Source organism: Ischnura elegans, chromosome 5, assembly GCF_921293095.1.
Source record: "Ischnura elegans chromosome 5, ioIscEleg1.1, whole genome shotgun sequence".
NCBI classification, from domain to species: domain Eukaryota; kingdom Metazoa; phylum Arthropoda; class Insecta; order Odonata; family Coenagrionidae; genus Ischnura; species Ischnura elegans.
This window is the reverse complement of record NC_060250.1, coordinates 48,137,952-48,153,210: the sequence shown is the minus strand read 5'-3', so window position 1 is coordinate 48,153,210 and position 15,259 is coordinate 48,137,952. Positions and strand designations below refer to the sequence as shown.

Genomic DNA, 15,259 nt, shown 5'->3' with positions numbered 1-15,259 from the left:
AGAATAACCCCACATTAGACATGCTCAGAACTCATTTATAAAGTGTATTGAAAGGAAAATCATTCAAGATTCTACCAGTGCATTTATCTTGCTCAAATTTTAAAAAGTCGAGACTCGCGAAGCCAAAGGAAATATCAACAAAAATTAAAACTAGACAAAAGTTACACATAGCTTTAAGAAATGATTTTTAAAAATTACCTGTCTTTGATCCACACGTGTTGTGCCATCCAGCCTCAAATACACAATGCCATGGTAATTAAGAAATGCTTCCAAGACATCTAACATTCGTGTCATCTGCGTAAAAATTAATACTCTGTGGTGGCCTGCCTTTAATTGCCGAAGAAGACGGTCTAGCACCTGCAGTTTACCTGGAAAAAATATTTTTTAAATTAATCGTAACTCTTAGGAGATATGAATTGTTATTGCGTATATTTAATGCCAACGAAGTTTACTTCAGGTTCTGAGTTGATGGAAAGCTGGGGGCCAAAATTTAGTTTCTCTACTGCTACAGAAAGCTTTTTCAGGATAAAGACACTTTTTCCTCTTTTACAATACCCATGTATGAGTGAAGGAGGAAGAGTAGCAAGGGCTTTTCATTGAATTTTCTTAGCCAGAAAAGTGGAAACCAAGCCCTACTAGATCACCTGCCTTCATTACCCATTGAGGATGCTGTGGTTTCAAATTACACTCCTCCATAAAGATTTCTTGGTGCCTCTTAATAACATCTATCATCTCACATGAACAAGGGATATTTACTGTTAGCCCATCAATATCTTATTATATGATTGCAGGACAATCCAGATCCAAATGGCCAATAAATGCTGCCAGCAAGTGGATTTGATAGTTGAATCAAAGAAAAATTCAGAGCAAGTTTTGCATTTGACTTTGCAGGCTCCTACAATGGCAATAACCCAATCAGAGGAATAGAAAAACATAAAAATATTGATGACTGCAACCTGGATTGGGTAGGGCAGTAACCCAGCTATACTATGCGGCCCATTTAGAGATGAAAAAGCCTCATAGCGGATTTAAATATCAGCATGAAGATGCCATTTAAATATCAGTATGAAGATGGAGCATACACCAGCCCCAAAAACCTTCATATTACCCATGGAAGCACACCAAGTATAATCCATAAATACTCACCACAATCATATTGGATTAGTCTGGGGTCAGGAAATTGAGTAACCATAGCACTAGCTACAGAATGAAGAAGATCACAGCGAGAAGACAGTTGTTTGTGTAGCAAAACTTCGTTCCTCTGCTCCTCCCAGAGGTGTGAGGGATGAGGATGAGAAACGTGCAGTTTTGGCATTGGTGCAGCAGCTGCAGGCACACACATAACATACCTGCAAATGATTGTACAAGACATGAGCACCACTTAAGGCCGCTTTACACGGTGAGTTTTCATTCGAAAGATCTTTCGAATGATCATGTGAATTAAATTCATTCGTCGGTACCGCTATACACGGTGAATGATTTCGGTGAATTTTCTGCGCAGAATTGATGCGCACTGTTGCGACTATCGATAGTTTATTTCGATTCTAATGATATTTCTGACTGTTTCTGACCACATGATTTGCTTTGGAAGTTGCAGATGACGGAATGCTTTGTTTACATGTGCACTTGAATATATTTTTGTATTGCTTTGACTTTCGGTGGGGTATGACATACTAAGTAATTAGAGAGATTAGAACGGTACAAATTAATAGCGGAAAACCACTTTCGTAAATCTTGCGTTTTGTGATCCCATAAAAGAGTACATAATAAGTTGTTTTCGCTGCAGAGCAACGATAGTTATGCTTCAAGATAGTGAGCTCTAGAACATGATTATAAGATAAACTTACTCTTCAAATGGCTACCCGAAGTCTTTTCCCTTCCGATTCAGTAAATTATTAAGAAAGTGAAAAAATAATTTGGGGAAACTGCACATTGTTGCTCACTCAGAAAAATCCTACCTTATGGAGACTAGTCCTGTATTGACGCTGCAGCGCCCAGCTCCAATAAAAAAAACACAATAAGCTTAAAGCAAAGGCTCCACAAAGGTGAAGGCCGGTCCACAATGAGTTTTATGTTTGGGGTCCCTTTGGGTGCACAGCCTTCACCATGCAGTCGAACAAAGGTCATTCCTATACTAGAGAGGAAAGGTACCGGGAAGAGAAAAAAGGAAGGACCTGCTCGATTTTCGAAGGATTGCACTTCAGCATCCTCATACTTTCTACAATGAAGTTGGCTCAGTGTTATCTCATTGCTTGCTACTTCCCCATTACTGTAAGGCTACTAATGCTCGCAAGATATCTTGTGGGACATTGCGCACAATTATAGTTAAAGGCTTTATGAGTACCTAAATTATTCACCACAGAGAATTCATTGTTCTTTAAATATCGATGCAGGGGAAGAAAGTGGACTGTGACATTCACGGACTAGTTTATGGGGTTTGCCCCTTGACGTATAGGCAACCCTGTGATATTGTTGTCTTCTAGGTGGGCCAATATGATGTCACAGCTCGTTTTTGTTGGAATGTGTTCACTGAATAAACAGAGATCATGTCATTAATTGGGAGTCTCACCCCAAAATTTAGCGTTCAAATCATTAAATACAGTTTGATAATTGTAAATTAAACAAAATATAGATGCAATCAAGGAAAAAACGAAGTTTATTAAACAAATTATTAAAGAAGAGTTACAAAGTTTTTGAACATTAAAAATCCGAAATGTTATACCTGAATTACCCTATTTAGAGAATTGATGTTTGTGAATTTACTTTCTTTCAAAGTAAAAATTAATTATTTGAGCTATCGCATGTGTTACTATGCTTCCAAAGTTTTTATGTATGATCTTAAAATTCAGAGGTGGTGCCAATGGCAAGATGGACGCCGTGCGCTCATATCATGCACGGAATCATTCAAGCAAATTAGAACATGCCTGAAATTTCATTCGAATGCAGGAAATTTCCGTTATACACAGTGAATGATGGTCATTCGAATGATCTTCCGAAAGATCTTTCGAATGATCATTCACCGTGTTAAGCGACCTTTACACAATTAAGCATGTTTTCAAGGTATAAAAATATTTATGCTGACTACTGAATCAAAAGCAACTAGTGATACATCCCAAATTACATTTTTTCAAACAGGCTTTCCAAGGCCTACAATGTGAATACCCTATCACATATACAGTGGAACTTGGTTAGTACGTTTCTGAAGGGACCACGAAAAATGAACGTACTAACCAGGAAAACGTACTAACGAGGAAAGTAAATAATAGCAGTCGGGATTATTGCAATCAGTGAAAAAGTCGTCATAATTACAATTACTATCAGTAGTTCTCATAGGATCGCCTTCCTGAACTCTTTTCACATTTAAAATCAAGAAAATGAGCGCTACCATGAAAAACAATACCATGTGAATAAAAATCGCAATTTTTCATGGACATCCCGGAGAGGATTTCATGATTACGGCGTCTATCTCCCGTGATTTATCCTATATCTATTTACAGAACGAGGACGAGTGAAGCTCAGACAAGCGAAGACAAGTCATTTTTCTTTCTCACAGCGTACTCTGAGAATATAACAACAACCCGGAGTAAGTCAACTGGTTTTTTAAACATCATAAAAATTGGGCAAAATTATATTCTTTCAAATTACGGCAACAGCCGTAGACATTCGCTTCTGGAATGATACCATTTCGATTGTAAAATCGATCGACATATCAACTGATGACACGCAAGATTATTAGATTACGATGTAATTACAAGAAAATTTTATATTAAACAGTTGAAATTTACTTTCAAAATTTGTCTAATGTCGTCTGCTTTCGTTCCGAGATCAAGTATTTATAAGCTAAGCTTCGCGTGGAGATCCAGAGGATCGTCTGCTCCCGCAACAGTAGTCAAGTAAATACGCACGACGTCGAGTTTATGGAGCAGTACTGTTTTAGATAATGTGGGAATTGTCTAATACCGTTAAGACTCATTTCTTCATCATGATAACTCGTGCAATAGCAACAATTGCCCACTCATGAACTTTGTGCGCAGCAGTGGGCACTCCCAAGCTCCAAAGGCAACAGAAGGTGAGGAGCTCGGGGTGGGGAAAATTGGGGCTTCTTATTGGCTGTAGTTTTTAATAGTCAGACATTCCCATAGAGGTATCTTAAGCACTAGCACGAGGTAACCTCTATGGACATTCCCAAAAAATGGTCGCATTTTGTTTTTCATCACGTCACAAGAATTTAGAAATGCATTTGGATAAATTACGGTAGAAGAAAGAGATGTGGAATGAATGGAATAATGTTAATGGCTAATAATAATAAATTAAATCATGAATTCAGACGTTTGCGACCCTTAAGAAGACACTAGAGAACGAATTGCGGGTTGCGTCACGGCAAGCAATTGAGCGTACTAAACAGGAAAGCGCAATTTTTTCAAACGTACTAACCAAATTCTTTTACCTGTATTCTGTTCGGATGGTACCGGGACCGAGGGAAATTGCCGTACTAAGGAGGAAAACGTACTAAGGAGGAACGTACTAACCAAGTTCCACTGTATTTAACCAGCTTCATTAATGTTCCTTCAACTCTACTAGGGTGACGGGAAGGAATTCCTATGTGATTCTGCACAGCTGAACATTGTTTGAATGAAACCTTTTTTCCCAGAAGGGCACACACCCTGATGTGACACACTAATCAACTGCATGCCTCAGCTACAACATCTGGTCTGCCCTGGTAAACCCCAAAACACTGAACTTAGATGATTTCCATATTCCTTTACTCATTCCCTCCAAAACTTATAAGGCTTCAATTTTGGGATAATTTCTCAAATTCTAAGTACTTAAGCTTTAGATGCTCAAATGGTAAGTACAAAGCATGGATTTAGGATTTTAAACATGACTATGACATAATTTGGTGGCAAAGGTTGCATTCCCTTTCATTGACCTTGAATATTTCACTTCAATTTATCTACAGATGCTCATAATACAATCGAAAACGAAATTGCTGAGTATAAGATGAGTAAAGAGGTTTACAAGAATAACTGTCATATTCTAAAAATAGAATGTAATAACTCAAATCATCCTTCAAGTTTTTTTTCTTGCTAATCCCAGGCAAGTCACACATCTAAGGAAGGATCTATATACAGTAAAACCTCACCTTAACGAACTCCCGCTAAACAAAACACTCTGTTTAATGAACAAATGCTATTGGTCTGGCCAATTGCCTATGTAAACACAGTAGTGAGAAACCCTGATGAACTGATGAACTCTTTTACGAAAACTCCCGATCAATGAAATGAAATTTTGGGGCGATCAAGTGAAATTCACCTCTCAATAACCAATTTTTCTGGTTAAATTTTTATTTTCATATGAATAATTTAATATTCGTAGCGTTGAAGGGCCAATCACAGACTTCCACTGAATAAGCCAATTGGAATCGTCATTATTAACCCTAACCATAACCTTCATTGCGGTGTGTTTCCACCGACCCTAACTTGCGGCGATTTGCAAAAATTGTTTATGCTGACTTTCGTAAAATAACTCGATGTCCCAATATTTACACGCTAAAGATATGTAATCTAGAGCAATGTACTTCGATTGCATTCTTTTGATGATTGTTAAAGATTCTTTACAGAATTGCAACGCCTAAGTTCCAAGAAGCATTTTTTTTCACTCTCCGCCTTCTTGGATAACTTCTTTAACCCTTTCACTGCTGTGGACGTACCTAGTACGTCCGCACGGCAGACTGCTGTGGACGTACTATTTTCTTCCTCCCTGCCATGCAGTCAGCACTTTCGCCGAAGCACTTCGAAGGGTCGCTAATCCGCGACCCTATCCTCGACCAGCTAACCCACGCAGGACCGTCTCCTCGACCCCACGAGCAGGCAGCCTACCTCCCGAAAAGTGACCGCTCTGACTGCAATTTGAAAATCAATCACTCAATACGATCATCAAAAACTTATTGTTTTCATCGCACTCCTGCCAATCATGCAATCAAGTACGTCTTTGAACCGTGTTTCTGCAATGAAAAATAACGGTTTTGTTAACTTTGCTAAAATGGCCATTTTTCCGGTTGTCCGCAGCCACATTTCTAGAAAAGTTAACAGAATCGTTATTTTTCACCGTAGAAACACGGTTAAAAGACATGCTTGATTGCTTGATTGGCAGGATTGCGATGAAAACAATCATTTTTTGATGATTGGATTGAGTGATTGATTTTCAAATTGCAGTCAGAGTGGTCCCTTTTCGGGAGGTAGGCCCCCCGCTGGTAGGGTCGAAGAGACGGTCCTGCGTGGGTGAGCTCGTCAAGGATAGGGCCGCGGTTTAGCGACCCTTCGGAGAGTGTACCACACCCATCCTGGAAGTACCTGCTCCTTGGGCCCAGGAAACGCATTTTAACATTTTCACCGCATGTGAGGAGTAGGTTTTCGGAGATTGAACAGCAGCGAAAGGGTTAAATTATGGAAGAAACAATGTGCTAGAAGATGAAAGCCAAAATTTGCCTCTCTTAACTATCTTGAATATGACTCAGTAGTAACTCTTGTTTCATTCTCATACTTTATTTCAATATCATCTCAAAACTAGGACAAATTTTTACCTTTGCTGTAATGTTGGATAAATTCCCGAAAATAAAATATATTCGGACTATATGTAATGAAAGTCAACATTTTCCCATTGATCTAGACGTTATTTGAATTGAGTGCTTTACTCTCAAGGTCGGTCTCTGTCATACCATTGTAGCAATGTCCTAACGTGATGTGAAGCGGTGTTGATTTTCTTTATAGGAAAAGGTTTTCAACGGCCATGGATCGTTGCATGAAGAAGACAGAGACCGCAATGAATATGCACAAGCTCTATTTGCAAAGGAATCACCAGAAAACAAGAACTTCAATAAGCACCAAACTATAAACAAAAAATATACAAGACTTACTGAAATGATTGCTAATTCCCAAAAATCCACCTGTCAACTCACAAATAGCACAATTGATTCTTACCTACTGAATATTGGCTTAAGCTTTTCCACCAACTCCCTCGGAGTGTGCAATATGTCCCTGAGTGTCTGCGACTCTTCCCAAAGATGATGATGGGTTGAAATGTCCCCTTCCACTCCTCTCAATGCATTCAGACAGTGCGTATATCCTTCCCCTCTCCATCGAGAAACAGCCTTCCCTCTCGATTCCAAATGCAACAATTTCACAGCATCCACCAGATCTTCACCATATATAGGGTAAGCTTCACAACGTCTAGCATTCAGATGAGCAATGCGAGATAACTTCTCTCTCCTTTCTCTCTGAATCTTTTCCTCCAAGTCAGGCTAAAAGGGAAATCAAAAACAGAAAAACATAAATATCAATCCATCTTCAATAGATGTCGCTCAACAAAAAATGAAGACCCAACTCAAACACTTCACATCATTGAATTTTATTAAATATTCCTCTCATTCCCCATTTCAAAAGGTATCAATTTTTATGGATACCTTTACTATTCATGGCCATGCTATCTACAGCCAATTGATTAGATCATTTGGGCATTAAAACGTATGACCAATGGGAGGCACAGGTTCATGAGCCCTGCCAGTTGAGAGACAGAGGGAGGCATAGCTCCAAAGAGATTTATAACTTTGAGGATATGTTGTTTTTCACATTTTTTTATAACATCCTGTGTTCTAATGAAACAATAATACATGCAAATGTTTTTAATTTCAGCCGTATAATGAACAAAATATATTCATTTCTGCGCTGTATTAAAAACAAATGATGAACTCTATATGTTAAAGGACACTGGCAATGTTCACCCGCAAGTAAATAATAATTTGAAAAACCTTATGATATAGCTTTTGATATGATGATGTAAGATGAGCGGCCTCTATCAACCTGCCCTGATATTACAACCATAAATTCTTAAGTACCAACAGCACAATAAATTATGCACATACTAACTTTGTTAACATTAATAAACCATATTGTTTCAAAAACATTAAGACCTTGCCTACGAACTAGTGGCCAACTCAAAGGCATGGATGACGTTCACTACTTTAGATCAACAGATGCATGCCCTTGATGCAGAATGTGGGCAAAAACAGAAAAATAGTTCTGTCCATGGATCAGTGCCCTACACACCCAGTTGATTGGAATTTTATAAACATAAAATTAATATTTATTTCCAGCAGAACATTTAAAGTTAGTGTTCCTGATGCTCTGCATTTAATAGCAAGATCTTGAAAATTGTTAATTGGATTAAAAAAGCTGGATTTACACTCAAACAGACTAAATACAATTATTTTTCTAGACAGGCCAACCAACACAAAAACATCACTTCCTATAGCAATACCCATTATAACAAACTTCGACTGTATCTTATTAATTGTAAATAATTGATAATATAAGCAATGCAAATATAAGAAATGACCTACCAAATAGAAAAGTGATTGGCTGCGAACAGCTTGCTCCTGCTTCTTCCTTCGCTCCACCAATTTTGTTTCAGTCTGAGAGAAGAAATCCATGATACCTGGTGAGATGGTGGCGGGAGACGCAGCTGCTGTGAGGGCAGCTGCCAGAGTAGAGGATGTGGCAAGCAGTTTGTTGGAGGGAGGAGAGGGCGTGTGGTTTGAACTCACAGCTACGTGATCATTCAAATCCTGAAATACAACAATGAGCAACACTTTTATCCAGAAAATATAAAACATGAAAGAAAAAATACCAATCATATGAAAGAATGCTGAGGATTGTTATTTGAGTCATTATTACCAAACATTGAAATTTAAAGGCCTCACATTTTCTATAAAGAAATAATATACCCTGATGTCACAGTGAAATGGAAGCTACTCTTGCAATTGTGATTTCATAGGCCCAAATTCATAGTTGTTTTTGAGGGGGATCAAACTAGACCCCCTGGCAAGAGAATAGTTGGGGGTCCCCTTCAATATAAATTTCACAAACCACACCAGAGAGAGCCCTGACGAGGAGAGATCTGGGGGAGTGATTACACGAAATAACTGGGTTAGCACCAGAGTAAACAGCTCAGTAAAGATAGGTTTACATTGAGCAGAAAGCCTTCAGATAGAGAATGGTGGAAAGACACCAAGTAATTCACAGGCAGTTGAGCCAAGCCAGCTAAAATACCTGTCTGGAGGGGCAAAGCTCACCGAGCAGATAGAATTTTTTAAATATCTTCCTAGTTCCAAAGGCTGAACGTAACGCCATAGCAGTAGAAAAATACCAACCGTCACATTTAGCAAGTGTTTTTGCATGAAGTTCTATAAACAGGTACCAGGTAAAAATCCTGTGCCGTGAGGCAAAATTCTGGGTGAAATTAACAAAGCAATCCATTGATATCTGCCTTGAATATCATCGCGACATAGGATATGCACTTGGCAGCACCTGGAAGCCAATCCTATAGAGGATCCAATTGGCCCACAATCAAAACACAGCAGCCAATCAGAAGAGACTCTGGGATGAAGACCGAGACTGACAATTATAATATTTATTGATTTGATCATTCAGTACAAAAAACAAGGAAAATTAACAGACCTAAGATAACAGGTAGTAGAAGAACAAGGAAAATGAAAATTCAACAGAGGCAAGTAATAGGGGTTTGATTATGTTCCTAAGGAATTAGTTTTCTTACAGAAATACCTCATTTCAGAGGATGCAATTTTCATCAAAAAATTTAGCACAAAAAATGCACATTCAAGTGTCTCCATCCACGTATTTTTCAAATAATTACATATTTCTACTCAAAACTACTTTTATCCCTGTCACTCATTTCTTTATGTACTTTTTGTCAACTACGACTTCCAAAGCCTTTATCCATTCAATAAAAAAAATGCACCGGAATAGGTAAGGAACCCTTAGCAGTTCTTTTTGGCATCCGTTCTGGCTTCAACCTTAACAACCAATGGAACCAAGAACAAAATATCCAAACTGACACATACATACTCCGACCGACAAAAAAAGTTTACCGACAAAAAAACAGGAAGTCTTATTTTTTTGGTGTTTCGCTTGCATACCTCACATATGTAAGCACACGGCTGAATAACTGAGCTTAGAGTTCCCCAAGCAAAATTGCATGGTAAATTCCAGGCAAAGCCAACAACAGTATTTTCGGTATCGGTGGCAACAAAACATACCTGCTGGGAGCTGTTGTGAACAAGAGGAGGTACCCTCATCACAGGCCGCACATTTGTGATTGTTTTCCCAAGATTCACCGATGTTGAGCTCAAGGCCTGAGGTCCACTGCTGGCCTTAGACAACACCGTCAACCTTTGCCCACTAGCTGTAACAACTAAAATTAGAAATGAAGATTAGATTGATCTTAATAAAAATGAGTATCACAAAATATTGGGGTAACGCCAGCAATCAACTACATGAATCAATCAATGATGTGTAGAGGCAAAGATTTAAGGAGAATAAATTTTTCAAATTTCATCAAATAAATCTGATAATTTTGGATTGCAATTTTGTCATATATATAAACTAATTCATCATTTAAAAACCTAAATTTTCTCACACAAATAATGACTAAATATGTGGCAAACTATTTCTTGGCAAAAAGGCTTGGTTACAAGTTTTAAAGCATAAATGCATGGAAATGCATAATCTTTTTAAGGTATGCCGAGACAAGACTGAATATCTCTTTTTGACACACGGCTTATACTGAGGCAAAATGTGTTGAAGCAGAGCTGGCAAAAAAAGTAAGAAATCAACTCTGGACACAAAAAGTTATCAAAGTGTTTTTCCCTATATTCTCTGGCAACATGTTCATTAGTCTTAGAGGTCGAAGTTATTATATCTTCTCTCCAGTTTTAATGTTGAAATTTAAATAGGGTAGACAAAGAAAACATTTGGGCAAGTTGTCTCCCTCTTTTTCCCTTGATTGTAATTCCAACCGTTTCCGTGCTTGCTGATCTGCCACTATGTGAACCTAAAAGGAATACGGTAAAAACACCTACTGTGCAGCCTCGATAAAACGAGACCCCACGGGGCGCAAATAAACACTCGCTATAGCGAATAGTCGCTTTACCGGAGGTGGAGCAAATAATAGCAATATACCTGTTGCGAACAGATATACAGGAACAGGAGTGGTGCGGCGACAGATAAACATCTATCCGATAAACATAAGCATAAATCCAGACGAAAGGCGATGTTTTTTGCATCACTAAATTTCCTTACTTAAACAACAACTAACTATTCAATTTATAAGCGCTGCACCGAATAAAAATCATGCAAGAATTGCTTTGTCAATCATTATGCCTTTATTAAAAAAAGGTCTCTTTTTGAGTGTTACGCTCGCGACGTATTTGAAATAATACACTAGAGTTTATCACAGCTCTGCAATAAAAACGATTTGAATTAAAATTGGTAATATAAGAAAAGATATTTACGTGGTATTATATCACGAAAAATTATCACGCAGATATTATGCTGATGTCACTTAAATAAAACAAAAGCAAGATGCAAGAAACTGCGACAAATACAACTCACATGGGTAATATTTGCGGCAAAGAAACGGAAAGGCATACGCATCTGATGGACCCTAAGGCCAAAAAAACTTACTAGTTTGAATTTATTGATTTAAAATTCTCAATAATGACTGAGAAACATGAAAAAGGAATGCAGGATTTGTTAAATTAAATAAACTGAAAATGCAGCATCAACTCTTCACATATGTCATCTGTGGCGGCACCGAATGCATACGACATGGCGCCAAATAAGTCAGTTGTTCTGAGAGTTCTTCCAGCGGCCACCAGTCTCGGCCACCCGGGTGTCGGAAGAGAGTGCCAATATGACTCCGACCACTGATGCGAATAATTCACCATTATGAATAGTACACTGTGATCGTGAATATTACTTGTAACCGCAATAAAGAATAAATACGTCCATCCGGACAATTCACGCTCAACACGCTGAGTATTATTGTAGCGTACATCCTACACCATCGCTAAGGCGCACTACCTACCTCTAGAAGCATTATTGCAAGAAATACTTCGTACTGCAAGGGTTTGGTTGGGGAGTAGGTTGTAAAAGAGTTCCGTTTCGTCTATGTTATGTCACGTGGGGAATACTTCTTAAGATACTTAGGATCGGAGTCCTTTCTTCCACGACTTCGGGTTATCACCGAAGGCATCACCAGCAATTATGATGGGATATTACGCTATGGTGCTTTGAATCAGTATAACCAACCTTCCGAACTCTTGAAGTTCTCGATTCGCAATCTATCCCTAAAATACTCTGCTTTAGGCTTAGGCATTGCCCCTTTCTCTGAAGTTCTCGCAGATTGAAGTGGGCAAAACCACCTGAACAAAGCTCCTTCTAACTCTTTATGGTCTGCATTCCTTGGGTGCTTTTGTACTTTTGTATTGTGAAGAGCGAATAGGAAAATAAATAAATTACGCCACTGTCATATTAGTCTATTATTTTTATTTCTTGCTTAGACGTGTTTGGTGTTTTTTGGCCATGGCGTCTGCCATCAAATGCTTTCCATTCACGCAACTCACGGATGTGTGGGTATGCTGCCGACTGCATTCTGCAGCCCGAAGAACAAAAGAAGTTCAAGCATTCGCGAATGTTAATTCCACAATATTTTCACCATAATGAACTACTTATTTATTGAACGACAGTTTACTACATGAATTTGAGACTGAAGCGCTCCATGTTAACTTCATTTCTAACAAATCACAAGAAATTACAGAGATTAGGGACTCATGGTGAAGGTTTTCTGGCGATGGAAACTCTTGCTATGGCTAGTGCCAGCGCCAAAAGGGCCTCGTAAAAACGAATTTTTTTACATGCTTATTATAGGGTCAATTGACCGTGCCTCGGCTATCTCTCGTAATGGTGGGGATCTCGCAATAGCCCACACTTGCTTTAACGAGGATCCACTGTATTTGCATTTTTTTAAGGAAATAGTGTATACAGATGAAAGCTGATAAGACATAAAGAGATGAGTGAGATACCGAAACTGTGAAGTATATTTTGCCTTTGATTTCAAACTCTTTGAAGTTCAAGATGGCTGAGGTCTTCCCTGAAAATATTAAGTTTGTTTTTCCAACTGTAATTCATAGCAGCTGGATAATCGGGAGTCTGCCATATATTACAGCAGACTCCCGATTATCCGGCTGCGGTTTATCCGTGTTGTGGATTATCCGTGCATGAGTTCATGCTACTTTGAAATTTTCCGCGATCTTTATAAAAAAAATAAAATCGTACACAAAAGTACCAAGATATTTGCATTAAAATATAAGGTTACATTTGTATTATTATTTCCATTAGAATTCCCATCGTAAAATGAAATTATTTTATTTACTTGCTGACAAGGAATTTTTCAAGTTTACCTGAACGTCTGCTCTAGCATTGTAGATGACGATCAGTGGCCTGAAAAAAACTTTTGATTAATTTTAGAAGATTCTTCAATAATGGTAAAGTGAGAGAAATTTTATCTACGATCTCTAATTGCATATTTTATACCGAAAATTTGAAAGTAATGCTGTGGCCTCGCATGCGGTTGAATACAGCCCAAGGGAACCGAAGAATTCATCCCATTCGGGCATGTTTACGCCGCGACTAGTCAAGATCTCACAGGAAGGGAATAGTAGAAGTGAAGGCAGCGAGGGAAGTGGAAGTAGATATAGCATGAGTCATAGCCAGGCACTCGCCAGCATAGGCAATTTGCCCTTAAGTCCTGGTTTCCTATAACTGCTGCTGCACGATGGAGTGACCCAACGCCCGTTACCTTCACAGGAGTTACATGCTCTTTTTTTTCCATTGACGTGCACGATCGCGCTCGGTGATCACAGATCAGCAGTTGCATCCCAGACAACTTGTGCGAGACGTGACTACACGATGTGGTACCTGTCATCTATAGTTTCCGATGTCGCAAAGTGGTTTCGAATCATTTGTGCAAACTGCTTTTCTGAATCCACGATTTTGCAGCCACGGATGTGTGGTCTTTGGAAACTAGTTATTACTCGGAGCAGTAAAAATACGACGACAATCGTATTATTGCCGCTAAAAAGATCGCAGTCGGAAAGGAAAGCTCGTTATGATTCTGGAAAGCAATCTAAAATAACAGACAATGCGCATAGATAATAATAGATTGTTTGATTTGCGTTAATTTTAAAAATTACAAGAATGAAAGTAAAAGTTTGGATTATTCGTGTTTTCCGATTATTCGTACTGCCTCTCCCCATCATTAGCCCAGATAATCGGGAGTATGCTGTATATAAAAAAGGCTGACAAGTATGTAAACATCCAAGATGTACATTGTCTGTAGTGGCTATGTCACCCAAGGCAATTACTTAAATTGCTTGGTTGGTAAATGCCACACATTTCTCTCCTTTCTGTTGTTACCAAGTGAGTGATGTCACTCACTTGTACATCTATAAACAGAAAGGACTACTTTCCAACCCTCTTTTGTCCTTCCCACAAAATGATCAATGTGAGCAAGAGATGTATTAAATTGGAGATAGATCTTCCAATTTCTTAATCCAACATGCAGGCCACTCTATTGAATGATAGGCATGCAACTCTTTCATTTTTCAGAAATTCTATGAGATATACAGCAAAGGCCTTATTTTTTCTTACTCAGAGAGATAAAACATACAAAATGATGTACCCAAGAGGCAACTCATCATTTGCAGCCCAGATGACAGCGATAAGGAATATCAACTGCAACCATCCAACACACTAACCAGTAGTGGTTCCAACACGGGCCAGAGATGCTGGTGTCTCTTTGCTGACTAGGCCAGGAGACTGAACAACAGAGGCAGTGGTGCCTTGCATTAATGGCTGGACCATTTGGGGAGAGGAAGTGAGCAGAATGTGACGGCCAGCTGTAGTTTGCACCAGCTGTGCGAAACCAGCAGGGATCCTCTGCTGCTGCTGCTGCAGCGTGGCTACTGCTGATTCCAGCTTCATCTTGATCAGCTGGGGTGACGCCTGCACTCCTGCAGCCGATGCATGAGCAGCCTGGCTAGTGGGTATGGCAGCATTCACAGGAAAGGCTGAAAACATAGAAAACAAGCTTCAATTAAAGAAATACTATAATTTAAAAAAACAACCACAATAAGAGTGGTAACTCATGTCACAGAAATAAAATTTCAAACTCTTTGCAGTAATTGCAGGCTCATTTTGTTCTTGTTACATCTCAAGACTTTCATGTGTTTTCCAAGTACCATATATGTCTGAATATAGTCCCCCCCTTTTTTTCCAAAAATGCCCGTGGTAAAAGTAAAGAGATGGAAAATATTCAAACGCATTTTTTTAACTTTTCCCGA

The 15,259-nt window shown here is 38.8% G+C and overlaps 1 protein-coding gene across 7 annotated transcripts in view; it reads right to left on the bottom strand.

Moving 5' to 3' along the window:
• LOC124158843 (helicase domino) overlaps positions 1–15,259 on the bottom strand; it is a 126,197-nt gene that overhangs the window by 61,881 nt on the left and 49,057 nt on the right. For all 7 annotated transcript variants that reach the window (XM_046534211.1, XM_046534209.1, XM_046534212.1 and 4 more), the window contains 6 exons: positions 14,675–14,986; positions 10,115–10,269; positions 8,399–8,623; positions 6,981–7,300; positions 1,147–1,349; positions 199–368 (listed from right to left, as the gene is read on the bottom strand). In XM_046534211.1, coding sequence (XP_046390167.1) covers positions 199–368; positions 1,147–1,349; positions 6,981–7,300; positions 8,399–8,623; positions 10,115–10,269; positions 14,675–14,986 — 1,385 coding nt within the window. The remainder of the gene's footprint in view (positions 1–198; positions 369–1,146; positions 1,350–6,980; positions 7,301–8,398; positions 8,624–10,114; positions 10,270–14,674; positions 14,987–15,259) is intronic.